Below are 15777 nucleotides of genomic sequence, written 5' to 3' on the forward strand. Positions count from 1 at the left end.
AGAAAAAAGAGCAAGAGCAATAGAAGAGAATAAAAGGAAATGCCAATTAGGCTCTTTGCGCCGGTACAGAGCCTCTTGAGTGCAATGGTTGAATTGAATTTATGTCTGCTACTCCAACTACTGTCAGTTCAGACAATGGTCAGGGTACGGCATAACTTTGTGCTTATGATGTGCAGCTGAGTAATTTTACTCTGGGTTTGCTGTGTGCATATGGTTATCAATAACAGCGTATATATTGACTTAGGTTTAGAAAGGGACGCTTTGTAAGACATCTTGTTAAAAATGCAGTTCACCCTGAACCTGCATATATCGCCTGACCTATCTGCAATGTCTAGTTACTTGTTAAATGGTTTGTACAATGGCATCATTAAGCAACATGTTGTGTCTGTCCTTGCCTTTTTTGCTTTTAGCTGTGAGTTATCAACAGTCTGGCCTGCAGTGAATCAATGTTTTGTAGCTGTGTGGTTCTAACAGGAATTTGCAGTGTCTTCGTAACAAGGGCTGGAAAGATCAAGCAAATAACTTTTTAAATGTTAAAACTTGCTTTGTGTTTGTTTTTTGTCATAAACGACACTGTTACATTCTTTATTTTCAGGCTCCAGCTAAATCTAGTTGCTGTTTGTGCCGGTATAATATTTGTACGTGAAACTGATGTCTAAATGATTCACACAAGCTTAAAACTGCAGCTTAATCGGTTGCGTAGGTATATTCAGCAACTAAACCGCCGGCAATGGATAATGATTGGACTCTCTTTCTGTTGCTTAAGCACCTATTCATGGATAAAAACGTGAGTTCTAACATTGTTGCATTTTATGTACTGTAAATCCCAAGCAAGCCAAATATATTTGCATTGTCCATTTGTCTTATTTTCATCGTTGAACTGTTACACAATACAGAAAGGTTCTAGAACAGGTGTTACACAACACAAGGACATATCCCATATAATCAGGGTGGCAAGTGAAAGGAAGTAATTTATACCGCGCACAGGGCTGTGAGAAATTGTCGTTTAGGGAACTTCCACAAACAGTTGTTAATACTTGTCAGCTGCTGGTTTGTTTTCATGTTTTCAGTCAACTGCGAAAATGTTAACAGTAAGTCGTGAACGCAATGACCAAGTGGCTAACGAACTTTGTACAAACAACTTGCCAGTCCTTCAAACTTTACCACACAATCACAATTTATTTATCTGTAACTTTGCAACATCCAGACAAACAAATTATGAACGGCTGGTCCTTTTCAACACGGGAAGTTGTACAGATGGAGCTGTTATCTTTGTGTGCAACAATCTGTTGAATTGTGTGAATCGATTGTTGCGTCACAAACCTGTACAGTAATGTCCCAATAAATATCGAACGTCCAAATTGTTAGTAAGGTTTCCATACAATTGATTGTCATGCCTACATATATTGTGTGTTTCCATTCAATACACAATTATATTTATTCCAGTTTGCACAAAAGTTTATTGTAGTCAAGCAAAGCGTTGCCAGGCGCCAGGCAACCAGAACCAGATGCTGTCTGATATTTGAGACATTAACGCAGATGTCATTTGCTTCACGAACTGTAATACCAGCGGTCTGGCCGCCACAGTTAACCTTCCATTAACGAAACTGCATGTGTTTGTTATTTAGACCCTTCCAATGTTGTTGAATGCATTATAGAGTTTTACACTTTACGTAAAATTTGAACTGTCATCAACAACGTAAGATATTCGCAGTAGAATTATGCACATGCGCAATCGTTTTTCCTAGACACAGGATGTACACCTTCCGTTCGCACAAAACCGGTTGTTTTGAGCAGAAGTGCAAAGGTGCATTTAAGACTTTTGTTACTTCAAATGCATTTTTTTGTGGCAAAACAGGTATAAAATTTTCCCATGCACAAATAAATGTCATGAGCAAGTTTAAAAAAATATTACTTTGTGTCTGAAGGCGTGTGGAATATTTGGGACATTAGGACGTCAAAACGTCGGTTACTTTTACGATATAAATATAAAACCTGGTTCAGTTAATCCGCATCTTCGCCTAATCGGGCATTTTTTATTCCAAACGGATAGATCCCCTGATGTTTTCAGTATATACTAGATGAGCAACAAATGTCAATACAGTATACCTGGTAGTAATAACTTATTTGTTTAGGTTACTTATTTATAAGTTTTTACCCATAGTTTAGCTTTTCAACTGTAAACATTACACTTGGTGGAAGGAAAACGTATTGTTTGCGGTAAAATGAACAAGTTACGTGGGTATGGCGCAGGTAATGTATTTTGTCGATTGTGTAGCGCCTTATCTGCTCGCTGGAACGACCTTATCGAAAATGGATCACAATAAATAATTTAGGGTTAAGGAGATTACTGACCGACGTAATTGCTTACGCGACTCTGCGTCTCAACCAACCGCCCTATATTGATCCACGGTTTAAATTAGTTTGGACACAACAATTGCGAATTTACTAATCAGTGATCCGAAAGTTAGGGTCCGAGTTAGTTAAAGCAAAGCATTTTCAAATGTGTCTGTACAAACAACCTGCTTTAACATAACATATTGTTTTGTTGGACAACATATGAATAGCAAACTCATTGGAAATATCCCTTGATAAACGTTTACAATACCTAAACATAGTCTGCTGATACTTGGTGCGATGTCTTTAAGATTACTTTGTAGGATAATGACGTTTATAGGCTTTTACAGCAATGATATTTTGATACATCACGTTCACTGATTTGCTTTGTCGTTGGCGTCGCTGATTGCTATCACGATTTTAAGTGTTTGCTTAAAGTTAACACCCTAGTGTTGTTTCAAAACAAGAATTTAACGTTGCTGTTTGAAAAGTCCCTACTGCTGCACCAGAAAAATCTTAAATTTCACATGATACAAATAAACTTTAACGTGAAAGTGAATAGTCTTACAGTCTGAATACACTACCTCATACATTTTCGTGAGTATTTAGGTTTTACATCGTTTTTCTTTTGCCATGTCACATACTTGTGTTCGTTTTACAGATATCAGTTTGATGGTGGACTGATCATGGAAGACATGCAGGAACCGCGACCGCTTGCTGAGTTCAGAATCAAACCGTGGAAAGTTGAAAAAGTGTTAAAAAATGGAGTTTGTGGCCTAAAAGTCGGTACGTAATTGAGTCTAAAATTTTGGCCCAAACCTGCCTAAACCTGCATGCCGAAACCCATTCCGGGCCTAATTTAGTTTTAAAAAAGCCCGTATCATGCCCCAAAGTTGGTAAAAGTCTTGCCCGAATGAAGCCCGTTTTAAAAAATCAAGCTAGGACCAGACCAGAAAATCCAGGCCCTTACTTGTACAGCTCTGCGTTGGTTACACGCAGGTTTCCAGCCAGCTCGCGGCCACCTATTTAGGACGTTTCGGGCAAACAAGTATAAATTATTGTCACCAAAGGTTCATAATAAAACAGACATTGAAAATATAAGAAAGAGACCTACTGTATAGTCAATGGGGCCGGCAAAACGACAAAACTGCGGTTCAAATTGCATAGCACACAACCCAAGGTTTGCTTTGTGACAAAGATTTGTTTTACGATTTCGTTCGCTGGTTTCAAGCTCGTTTCTGGCTTTTGCAACCGCTATACTAAATACTAAAACGTTGAGAATGCTTTGCTAGCATGAACAAAGAGTGGGTCGCGATCCACTGGTTGGGAATGCGCTAACTATGTAATGTAAACTCCACTTTTGGCAGGTAGCTTAAAGTACACAAACATAAACCGCTGAAATTGTACGAGTCACTGGCACGTCACGCGTTTCAACTACAGGGCCGGAAGTTTGTACAGCTTAAACAGCTTGAACCTAGTTGCAACCCAACGTTAATTGGCCCTTGTAAGACAAAAACTGACAGAAGAAAAAACGACGTTGGTTCTGGAACGGGGTGCCTTTTGGATCAACGCCAGTTGCGCACAAAGATAACAAAACGTCAGTTTATGTGATATAATCTATAAAAAACTGATTTCTCTTGTTGCTCCCAATTGTGCGGCGTTTAAATTTTGTTATAGGTGCGCCCTGATTTAAAGCATTTTTTGAGAAACACGCATCCAGTCGGTTAGAGCAGTGCTTCTTCCGCGTGGTGTTAAATGAAGATAGCCGACATATAAATCGATTCATTCAATACACCAGATAATGTTTGTGGGCAGTTCCGTGGTCAAAATAGGATATAAATTTGGCGCTTTGGCTAGGCTTGGAACGTACAGTACAATGTTTACGCACATAAAATTACGGATTTATCGTTCGTTACGCCCTGTATGTGCCCAATCACGCGTAAAGAGCTAAAAGCAACCCTTTACTTCTTCACGCGACCTCATTGGGGACGTAATAGCACATTTGGCTGGAAAACTTTTTTATACAGCCGAACCCGAATCGTTTTTAAAAAGTGCGTTGAGGTCCGAAAGTTTGTTAGACAGGAATATACATTGAAACCTCAGGAAACACAATAATATAAAATTGTTTTTTAACAAGGAGTTTTAAGGCTGTATGACGTTAAGTCAGATACTTTGCTGGTTAAATTAATTCAAAAAAATACTGACACAAAGTATAAAGTCAAGCCCTTATTTCGAAGAAACCGAACCTGGCCTAAAAAAGCACGGCCCGACTTGTAACTCTGATGCGAGTGTATACGCATAAGGGATAACTTCGAAGCGTTCATACCCAATCATAGGTCGATTTTCCACTCACACTAAAGATTTTTTTTTCAACCAACGCTGTTTCCATCAGGCTAATTCGGTATCACGTCTCTTGCATAAGCTGTTGTTTGTGCTGTGACTTGGTGTTTGTGTTGTGGTTTAGAAATGGCTGAGGTAATCCTTTCACCGTAACCCAATCAAATTTGCAACCTTTACCAACAATTAGCAAATCAATATCTAATCGTTTATCGAACGAATTGGGCCGTCTTTACTTTAAAGCGAAATCTCAACACCGCCGTTTGTTAATGTATTAATTGCATTTAACGCTGTAATAAATACCAATATAGCAAAGGCGCAATCTGTAGATATATTGATTTGTGCCTTTTCGTTTTCGTGCCTACAATGGTCTGTCAAACGCCTTTTCGCCCTTTTTTACACAAGCCTAAAAGTTAAGAAGGCGTAAAATATAAAGTTATATACCTACAAATGCAAAAAATACCAGTATAACTTTCTTAACAACAACTGTTAGGAAGCTTCTTGATACAATGGATTTTGTAATTGATCAATCGCCTGTATGTGTATGTGGATTTAAAGCTCCCTACAAGTAGATACCGTTGGTTCTGTATATTGAGTTGTTCAGTCTTTCGCCTGGTGCCACGTCCCATATGGCGTATGCGTTTCGAGACTTCCCGGTGCACGTTTCTTGGTTTTCGTCGGTGATTGCAACACTTGTTGTTTTCGTTATGTGGCTGTAACTACCGGTTTCTGTGTTATGACGATTGTGAAACTTCGGCCTGGAAACTGTCGCAGAACCTCAAAACTAGTGCAGTTAGACTAAAATAGTTTTTCAAAAATTGAAATAACTTTGTAGCTGACACGACAAAATAACACATACAGTAAATCACGGTTAATCAGGATTCGGTTAATCCGGATCTTCGCCTAATTCAGGCAAAACTTGAGGTACAAATGATTTGTATAATTTAGTGGTAAGGGTTTACTAATCGACATCGGGTCATCCGGATCTTTGTCGAACCTCGACAATTTTTTCGGCCTAAACGGGCCTGGATTGCCCGACGTTTACTGTCTTTTGAAACCATTACCTCGGTCTACCTAATAAATTAATCAGTAAAAATTTACTATTTTGTCGCTCTGTACACCTAGGTTGTATTCGTTCACACAAACTGATGATGCCAAAAAACTTTGGTGAAATATATATTCTCCACCGACATTGCGTATACTGTTTGATTCTGTTTGGTCTGGTTTTCTACTCTGGGTTTTGGATTATGTCGAACAGTAGAGAACAGTAATCACCGGACAACTGGGACTGTAGGGGTCGTGGACAAAGAACCTACAAGCTCGATAGGAAGAAGTATAAAATGCTGTACAGGCGTTTTCGTCCACCAGGTTGCATATTTAACAAAAATGTCGTTCAACTGGTGTTAATGTTAAACAAAAATACTAGTTGTTTCTATCCATAACTTGTATTTTCGCTGACGTTTCGTCCACCAGAACGGTAGGACTTCTTCAGAGCAATGAATGACGAATGCAAGCAACAAGCGAAAGGCGCAAGAACAGCGTGATACCATGAAAAATAATTATATTATAACAAAGGCCATCCGAAAAGAGTAGCGTCCGTTGCAAAACGATGAAGCGGCACTAATGTCCGAAATTTGATGGATTGGTCGGGCGTCTTGGGTGGATTCCTTTTCAAACCGTTGGTACATCGAGCTGTCCCCCGAAACTTAATGGGACTACAAATTAACGTTCAGCTTTATAAATTTTGTCAACTTACTTTCCACTTTCAGTTTTACCGGCTCTTAAAAATGATCGAAGACATTTTATTATGTAAGACATGTGCTGCGAGGTTGCTCCAACGAACTTCGAACTTCAGTCTAGTTAATGTATAACAAAAGTGCTATGACCCAAAGAAGCCATTATCGTTAAGACTCAGCTGTTATCGGAAATTAATTTTAGGAGCGGATAACACATGAAGTGCTAGGTGATAAATTATTCGTGGGAAGGACTGGGATATGAATCATTACGACGCTATTTGCTACTATTTGCTAAACGTTTCGGTGCGTTTTGGTTTTGCAACGATTTGCAATAGAGCTGGCAATCAGCGCCAACTAGAACTGTTTTGAAATTAAGAATATATAATTTATTGTGACTGCTTATGTAAAAAGAGTAGATTCATTGGTGAAAATAACGGCCCAAACAGACGTAAAAAGCGACATGCTTCATTTTTTAAACGTTTCGGCAAATGCTCATGCCATCAGTGAAATGAAGGCCACACAGATTGTTCTTTCAAAAACTATATATAGTGTTTTTATGCAACTTGTTTGTTTTGTAGATTCTTTGAAATGGGGGATGGTGACGCTTGTGAAATCCGCTCTGAGTCACAGAGACCGCCGCGACGCCATTCGGGCCACGTGGGCCAGGCTACAAGCGGTCGATGACGTCATATTCCAAGCGGTGTTCATCGTGGGGGATACCCAAGACCACAACCAGAAGTTAGAGATTAAAAAGGAGAGCAAAATGTACGGAGATATCTTGATGTACAATTTGCCCGATACTAGAAGGTAGGAACTGCATTAATATCCAGGAAATCTCGGTTAATTCGGACCCGTTCGGGCCATAAAATTGTGCGGATTAGGCGAAGATCCGGATTAACCGATGTCGATTAGTACATTACAAATCTTTTGTACCTTGAGTTTTGTCAGAATTAAGCGAAGATCCAGGTCAACCTAATCCGGTTTAACGGAGGTTTACTGTATGCTTGTTTGTGTATCCTTTCTATTAAAATCGTCAGTTTTATTAATACAGTTTAATATTTTTTGTGACAAAATTAAAACTCTTTTGCGTTACAACTTTCTCAAATCTGCAACTTGCGCTGTTTAGCTTATATGAACTTGGGTCATACCTCGGTGTTGTTTTTGAAATTCAATCTTAACGTTTTAATGTGTTTAAACTCCATTTACCTATTTTACAAACCTTTAAACGTTTTAGGTTTTTATCGGATAAAATAATAGCTGGCATGCAGTGGTCATCTGAAAACTTGGTGAACCCGTGGCTCTACTCTTCAACGGATGATGATTTTCTTCTTCACCCGCCTCACTTAGCGAAATACTTCACTGAGTTATTGCCAAAATACAAATTTCCAACGAAATCGGCAGCAGTTGTGCCGATAATCTGTGTATACAACTATCAATGGTGGGACAGCCCAGACCGCGATCCCTACTCTAAGTGGTTCTGTTCAAAGGACCTCTACCCGGGCTGGTACTGGCCTCGTTACTGCCGCGGTGGAATGTACACTATGACGTCATCAATGGTGACGCGATTGTTCGGTGTGTCGCGACGGACGCCCTACTTGCATCTGGACGATGTGTGGATCACTGGACTGATGAGGTGGAAGTTAAGGGAAAATGATAGCAACATCATTGTGAGTTTGCATGATTAAAAACATATTTAACAGATTTTGATTTGAAAAATGCGAAAATAAGTCTGATACAAATACTTGTGTTTTTAAAAAGCGTTGCAATTCTGAAACGTTTTACTGCTTCAGTTAAATCGGCCAGCCGTCGTCATTTAAGGTAGAGATACTTACACCATAACTCACGTCAGCCGAACATTTAACTAATTTTCGATAGGTGGCGCAGGAGCTGAATTATTTATTTAGCGTCTAAATAGGGTAGGGTTGGGAAGTAAGTTTTTGAAAAATTTACTTTACGAACTAAATTTTAGGTTAGTTTCATTGAATTTTTAATGATAATACCTAATCGCAACTCTAATAACCCTAACCGTAAATTTTGAGATATACCGTTTTTAATAGGATTTGTGCTCTGCGCCACCTATCGAAAATTAGCTAAAAAAAAAAAATTAGAGTTATGGTGAGTTATGATGTGAGTTATGGTGTACCTTTTTCTTCATTTAAAGCCGCTGGGGGGGGGGGGGGGGGGGGGGGTAATTTAAATAACTTCACCATACCGGCTCCTTCCCCAATTCAGGCCTATATTTTCACATGTGGCGTTATTCCCTCTATAGTTAAAGCCCTCCAAAGATATAGTTCTTAGATCCATTTAAGAAATGTTGTATCGGTTACAAGTAGAATCAAAGATGTCGAATATCTTTAATAAGGCTTGAGTATTGTTTTGGAGTGAGTATTAACCCGTTGCGCGTTTTCGTTGTTTGCTAAACCAAAGATCTAGCTGTTTTTCAAACCGTTTCAAGAAGATAACTGTTTTCATCACAACCACGTTCTTTTTACAGCCGGCCCCAATGTCCCAGCGTTACTACCGCAAGTTTCTAGTCGACCAGGACCCGCAAACTGCCTTAGTTCAGCACATGTGGGGCAATGTGCGAGATCTTAAAGAAGTGACAAGCGTTCCCGATGAACTGACGAGGGTTTGGACTGAATGGACGAACTACTTTCCACCCGACAGTAAAATTTGCCACAACGCCACTATTTCACACACCACTAAAGCTTCATGACATCATCAAGATGTGTGACGTCATGGTACGGAAACGCAATTGTCTTCGGTAGCAGTTACTCCGGAATTGGGGATGATGTCATCTGTGACGCAGAAAGCGAAAAAAACATTACTCACTGTCGCAAAGTTTCTATGCATCTGATGTTACCTGTCTGCCATGAGCGTCGGCATAGGCAAATTGTTTTGTGCGAAATTCTGACATTTATTATGCAACTGAGCGGTTGATCTAAGTGCTGCTTCTGTAAGGCTTCAAACTTGCTTTTGTTGCGGAGTATTTAGGCTTCTTCAAAATCGTTAATTATGTTGCCAAAGACGCTGCTCGATTCGACCTACCGACTGTTTTTTAACCTGTGACATAGTTCTGTCAGCTGTGGCCCTTTTCTTCAAGCATAAATATTTTTCTGCCATTTACTCTGAATTGTTTTTTGAATTGTAGGTGTTTTTGTAGACCCCTGACAAGAATTTATCAACCCTTCGTTTTGATTGTTGTCCTATAAGCAGAACCCTTCAATATTACTTTTTTTTACCTTAGCTGTTAACTTTACTGATTGCTTTTCTTTTATGTCTGAGTTTGTAATAGTTTCTAGTTTCAATGTCTCTTGCACTCATTTCTGCGTTTCTTCAACTTAAACATTTGTTTTGAAAACTTCAACAACATCAACAACTACAAAATCTGTTCGTTCAGCAGTTATCTAAGCCAGAGCAATAACGTGTAACTGCATTCTATCTACAGTTCCATCAGTGTTTTTGACAAAGGCTTGGGAAGAAAACAATTTTTAACAGAAGCCCGAATACTGCGCAACACCTGAAATGTTTAGGCCGACTTTGCTGCATGACTACAACAAATTATACATTTGGCAACTTGAACTACTCACCAGTGGGCGCTAGCAAGTCATTAAAATTGTGGGCTGTCTGTATGGACCCACTGGTTCCTACACTTTTGGCCTAGTGGTTTTAACTTCTAGGCACACTGTAACAAACTATATTGGGGTAGAGCTACTAACACAGGAACTCACAGACAGGCCTGTTAATTACCAAAAGGTGTCGCAACGGAGCATAGGCTTTTTCTATGGCAATAATTGCTAACTTTTGGCAATAATGGCGGACTCAGCAAATTGTGGAGCAATTGCCCTACTTCTCGGAAATTAGCAGGCAGGTCTGTGAGTTCCTGTGTTAGTAGATTTTCCCTATATTGGCGGCCCAAGCGGTCGACAAAAGCAATATCTCTGCAATATTATTGTTTTTTATAAGACTGCTTTTGGTAACCAAAAAATGCTTCGAACAATGTGATTTACAAAAATGTTTAAAAATTTGGTTACTTCTGAGCAGTGTGTTTTTTCTCTGCACACTTCTCCGCATGTAGAACGCTATTGTGTAAAACAACTACATCCTGATATTAAAAGAGATGAATAGACATATTCCAAGAGGACAGGAAAAGCATTGTGACTGATGATGCGACGAAGCAGCTAAATTCTGCTGGAAAGAATAGCGCTTCTCAATTCAATTAATTCTGCGAGTAAGGGAGGTACACGTGTGACAAATTCGGGACAGTTATAGATGGTTCAAAAAGCAGGCTTACAGGCGAGTCTTTTGCAGTAAATCATGACGATCAAATGCAGAAAAAAGCAGGCGTCCGCTCTAAATAGTTTTTGTTGACATAACAATACTCTTCAGTGCAGTGGTTCTTTAACTTTTTGGTGTAGTTTCCCACCACTTACGAACCACTGCTTTAATAAATCATCTTCAGGAATGCAAGCTATACTGACTAGGTTAATCCTGGCCTATTGACTACGTTGTCTGGTGTCACACAGCAAACAATAGCTGTATGACAGTCGTATTTCCTCATTGTTGGGCTGCTGGACTGTTTTACAACGGGCTATTACAATACTTTAAAACAGTTATTTTTTTCTCAAATAAATAGTGTTTAAACGCTCAATCTACTTATATTTTGGTTCTCAACACAGCAAAGGTTGCAAGACCCTGCAGAATTTTGCTCTAGCTCGTCGAGTATAAACAGTTCTTCAAGAAAACATGTTAAAAATTGTGCAGTTTGACGCGAACAATAGATGGGGAATCCCCGACTAAACCAACATTTCTTTGTTCAGTTCAATGAAGGAAGGCTTAGTATTGTTCAGTAGTTTGAATGTTAACTGATTTGGGGCTAAGTGTACATCGGCCATACAGTAGTGAAAGGTACAGTTTCGGTGCCAGTTATAAGTTCAGTATTTTATTTCTGTGTGTTTTAGCTATTGGTGATGCCAGGTTTAAACTTTTCTGTTGGGTAAAGTCTTTTGGCTTGCAAGGTTGGACTTGTACCAAAAAGTGATGCCACAAATTCGTTGGTCCTACCAGCGTTGCTTGATTGGTACATTCGCATTGCTTCTCAGCTGTTGTTTTTTCTTTTGGCTTATACCGTAAGTACACTGGTAGGTAGAACTTAACAACAACAATAAAAAAATACCATAATTTAAACAAACCGTACTATGGTGTCACAACAATTAGTTTTTTTAATGTACTATTCAGTGGTGGGATTCAATTTTTTTTTGTCCGCCGGTTATATCACAAAAGTCATATTTTTCAGCCGGTTCTGTTACAAAAAATCCATGGACAGTAACCAGTAATGCCAACCTGTTCGCTGATCTCATAAAATTTCGTGAGACGGTTCTATAGAGCCGGTGCGAACCGGCTGAATCCCACTACTGAACATACTTTTCACAATTATATTCACAGCGGTTCGTACAATGATGCTGACGGAGGTAGATATATGGTTGAAACCGAAGATGTGAGAGATTTAGCCACATTTGCTATGAGACCTTGGCGTGTAGAAGAAACTGTCAACTATGGAATTTGTTCAATTTTACCAGGTTACCCATATTTTCGATAGATATTACAAAAACTTGAAATATATATATTATTTAGAAATAGCTGGGTTTACAATCTATGCTTTTACTGATATTTAACGCCGAAAAATTAAGCATTATTTAGAAGCTATTGCCAAAGGGTTAGCTATATGTGTTCTGATGTTTGTTTAGGTTTCTAGGAAATGATGTTTTCATTGCAAAAGCGAATACAACTGTTTCCTCCCTATATAACTTTTCCTCCCAGCCGAAACCGAAACTATTGCTTAAGACGCATAACGTTTTACAGCTTAATAGATAAAACGTCATAAACTAACTAACTGCCTAAAACAAAAGTTTTAATAAATACACAAGATAACCGGCGAAAAACTTGAAGACGAATTTTATTGTAAAATATTTTATAAAATAAAATTAAAGCCTTGCGTATTCAACAACCGTTTGCAGACAAAATGAAGTGGGGAATAGTATCTGTTGTGAAATCCGCTGTAGCGAATCGAAACCGAAGAAACGTCATTCGCGGCACGTGGGGGAAAATTTGTGCCGTTGGTGACGTCATACTACGTGTGGTTTTTGTTGTCGGAAAAAGTGACAACGCTACGTTGATGGAACAACTCGAGGAGGAAAATACAAAGTTTGGTGATTTGCTGTTGTACGATAAACCGGATGAGCCCAGGTTTGTTTGTCCTAATATCTTTGCATGCAACATATACGACTTTGAAGGTAAAGCTACTAACGCAAAACTTCACAGAAGAAAAGGTTTGCTAAATACCGATAGATGGCGTAAAAAGCGCATTTATTTAAAATAACAACGATACTGGGATAGGGTTGGGGACTAAATTTAACATAAAGAACTACGTTTTTAGTTGTTTTTATTGTCATTATTATTAAGAAAGCTTTTGACCAAAACTAATAGCCCTAAGCGTCAGCATTTTTGTGCCAGAAATTAGCAAACCTGTCTAGTGGGAGTTCTCACGTTATTAGCTCCGCCGACTTTGAATAGACTACTATAACATACACAATATACTACTATTAAAATGCTGACGGTTAGAGCTTTTAGGGTCGAGGTGAGGGTTTGCAGTTACAATGACATAATAATTCAATCTTGGATACCTTTTTGGGGCTAGTATTCTTGGAAGCGGCAACATTTGTCACCGTACGGTGTTTAGTACCACTCTCAACGCTTGTGAAAATACAAGGCAAAAAACGGTTATCTGAGATTGACTAATAATGTTAACGTAATTACAAACCCCCACCCCAACCCTAAAAGCCCGAACCATAAACATATTTAAACGTGTTATGCGTTTTGTAAATAGATTGCGTATTTTAGATGAGCCCCTCCACTGATCTATTTTAACGAGACAGGTTGCTGGTGTAGATCCAAGTTTGCAATGTTTAAACTTTCCTGCTTTTCAAAAACTAATGATTTGTTTTTGAAGGTTTGAACCATTATAATTTCGTGTTGACATATATTTAATCGAATTTACTGGGTAACGTTTCATTACGATTAAGTTTTTGAAAAACGTACAGAAGCTTTAAATTTTAAAAGTCGAAAAGTAAGCCCGATTCTTTGTTTCCAGATTTGTTCCTTTCAAGATTTTAGCCGGGATGCAATGGGCCACAGAAATCTTACGCGACGGTTGGTTGTACGCCTCAACTGATGACGACATGTTGATACACGTGCCCCACCTAGTGGACTACATCACTTCCCTCTTAAGCAATACTGATGTCGACAATGTGCCATTGTCCTGTATCTATAGTTACCAAAACCACGACATACCAGCTAGAGACCCGAAATCAAAATGGTTTATTTCCAAACTGGTCTTTCCGGGGAGATTCTGGCCCACATATTGTCGTGGTGGAATGTACATGATACCAGCTGCAATGAACAAAGAACTTTTTCTTATTTCGCGACGAACCAATTATCTGTATTTGGATGACGTTTGGATTACCGGCTTTATGCGGAGAAAACTTGGCAACGAAGACAAAAACATTGTGGTGAGAAAAACGTTATGCTTACTTTCGATAATATGTTGTCGTTTTATCATTTAATACCAACAATATTAGTAACACTAAAATGCCGAAGAGCGGGCGACTTGGTAGGAAATTTGAACATGCTAGACAAAGCTTTAAGGTTCCACTTAATGATACTTGCAGAAGGTTTCTTGACATTGTTTCCGACCAGTTAACTCGCCTAATTTTGGTGAATATACCAATACGTTAGTTGCAATTTGGGAAGTCGACGTTTTGTAGCCAAACAGAACAGTCGCGATGCCTGGCTTTATCGTCAAACTTATTAGAAATTTTGTTGCTATTATCCTTATGGATTGATTGAGCGCTTCATTTTTCGTCAAGGACCTTCCGTTCTGTGATTTTAAACCTTTCCTCTGGATTTAAAGCCTTCTAAAAACATTTACAGGTTATCCTATTCCAAAGTGTTTGGACAGGACGTTAGTTAGAGCCTATTACGTTCCCTGCTTCTTTCTCCCTTTTAGTATAATATAGCCTATACCTCCTTTTTCTTTTTGATATTCTTGCTTATGCCCTTATTTTGATTTCGATGATTTTGAACCCAAGTTTTTTTAAACACCCTATTTCGCATATGTTTGCTTAATAAGTAGGCCTATGTTAAATATAGCCCATTTAAGAACCTGTTCTTTAAAAAGTGCGTTTTTAGGCTGCGCCAGGAGCACAAAAGTGGAGCGACAATGAATATTTAAAGGAGCAAGATCTACAGACTGCGTTGGTCCAGCACATGTGGGGAAACATTGATGACATTAAAACTGACGTTCCAACGAAATTAAGGTCTGTGTGGGAACTGTGGGAAAAGAAATTTACAAATTCAGAGGAATTCTGTTCACTGAAGTCGCCTTGAACCAAATTTGAAAATCTAATGATGTTTTGACAGAAGGTTGAAGGACACTGGGCATTTATATCAGCAGGTTATGCATCCAAAAAACTTATATGTTCTTCCCTGGAACGCAATTGTGTTTGGCGGGTGATAATTTTGCTTGCTTTTGTCACCAAATTATATCTTCACTTGCTTATACCCAGGGTTGCCTTACCCAGTGATTTTTTAAGGTGTTTTGAAATTTCTCCAGCGGTTTCCCAAAATTTGAATATGGCTATTTTTTGGTATTTAAATGAAACACTTGCGGTCTCTTAAAACTACTTAGCGGTCACCCAAACCAAACCTTAAAAAAAACCTGGCCATACCGTCCTTATTTTCTAAGATTTGTCCTTATTTTGAAGGTCAATGTCTTAGAAAAATGTATTGTCCTTATTTCTAAGAAATGTCTTTATTTTTGACTTGAGTCCTTATTTTGTCTTATTTTCAACAATTATGAGTCAAATACCTGCTACAAGTAAAAGTAAACCAAGACCTGAGCTGTTGTGAAATGCACAACCCATTTTATATGAACAATGGGTTGCTGGAACAGATTGTTTCTGGCCCAAATATTGCATATGATATGTCATGGCTCGTATAAATGCAAAGATTTGTTCAAAAACGTTTGTTTTGTTCCGTATGAAAAATTTATTGTTTCGTTTGTCCTTATTTTTGGTTTCAAGTCGATGGCAATTGGCAACCCTGCTTATACCGTATGTACAACTTGCCAAAGAATAAAAAAGGTCTTCAATTATTTTGCTCATCATTGTGGCAGTCAGTCTGAGTTATATGAAAACATAATAGATAGACCAAACACCAAAGTTACTACACGTGACGGACTAAAAATTATGCTCGGAAAATTTCAAGTTTCTGATTATGCGAAAAATGTTTGATTTCTTTTTGGCGCGAA

The 15777-nt window shown here is 38.6% G+C and overlaps 2 protein-coding genes across 2 annotated transcripts; both read left to right on the forward strand.

Annotated features, from left to right (window-relative positions):
- The first annotated feature begins 575 nt into the window (after nucleotides 1-575).
- On the forward strand, nucleotides 576-10549 carry LOC145209566 (beta-1,4-mannosylglycolipid beta-1,3-N-acetylglucosaminyltransferase brn-like). The gene is made up of 5 exons (XM_080079878.1): nucleotides 576-787; nucleotides 2999-3123; nucleotides 6989-7217; nucleotides 7645-8077; nucleotides 8905-10549. The coding sequence occupies exons 1-5, from the start codon at nucleotides 660-662 to the stop codon at nucleotides 9124-9126; spliced, it is 1137 nt and encodes a 378-aa protein (XP_079936004.1). The 5' UTR covers nucleotides 576-659; the 3' UTR covers nucleotides 9127-10549.
- A 64-nt stretch (nucleotides 10550-10613) lies between these two features.
- Nucleotides 10614-15618, forward strand: LOC145209567 (beta-1,3-galactosyltransferase 5-like). Its single transcript, XM_080079880.1, has 5 exons — nucleotides 10614-11539; nucleotides 11856-11989; nucleotides 12428-12656; nucleotides 13561-13978; nucleotides 14658-15618. Exons 1-5 carry the CDS (start codon nucleotides 11451-11453, stop codon nucleotides 14853-14855), a joined length of 1068 nt encoding a protein of 355 aa, XP_079936006.1. The 5' UTR covers nucleotides 10614-11450; the 3' UTR covers nucleotides 14856-15618.
- Nucleotides 15619-15777: the final 159 nt, after the last annotated feature.

The sequence above is a fragment of the Phallusia mammillata genome, chromosome 1 (genome assembly GCF_965637545.1).
Source record: "Phallusia mammillata chromosome 1, kaPhaMamm4.hap1.1, whole genome shotgun sequence".
In the NCBI taxonomy this organism is placed as follows: domain Eukaryota; kingdom Metazoa; phylum Chordata; class Ascidiacea; order Phlebobranchia; family Ascidiidae; genus Phallusia; species Phallusia mammillata.

Bases quoted from the DNA above. Each gene is read 5' to 3' on its own strand.
- LOC145209566 (XM_080079878.1), top strand. From the start codon at position 660: ATGATTCACACAAGCTTAAAACTGCAGCTTAATCGGTTGCGTAGGTAT. The intron at 788-2,998 runs GTGAGTTCTAAC...TTCGTTTTACAG, and splicing joins ACCTATTCATGGATAAAAAC to ATATCAGTTTGATGGTGGAC. The intron at 8,078-8,904 runs GTGAGTTTGCAT...TTCTTTTTACAG, and splicing joins AAAATGATAGCAACATCATT to CCGGCCCCAATGTCCCAGCG.
- LOC145209567 (XM_080079880.1), top strand. From the start codon at position 11,451: ATGCCACAAATTCGTTGGTCCTACCAGCGTTGCTTGATTGGTACATTC. The intron at 11,540-11,855 runs GTAAGTACACTG...TTATATTCACAG, and splicing joins TTTTTCTTTTGGCTTATACC to CGGTTCGTACAATGATGCTG. The intron at 11,990-12,427 runs GTTACCCATATT...AACCGTTTGCAG, and splicing joins AATTTGTTCAATTTTACCAG to ACAAAATGAAGTGGGGAATA.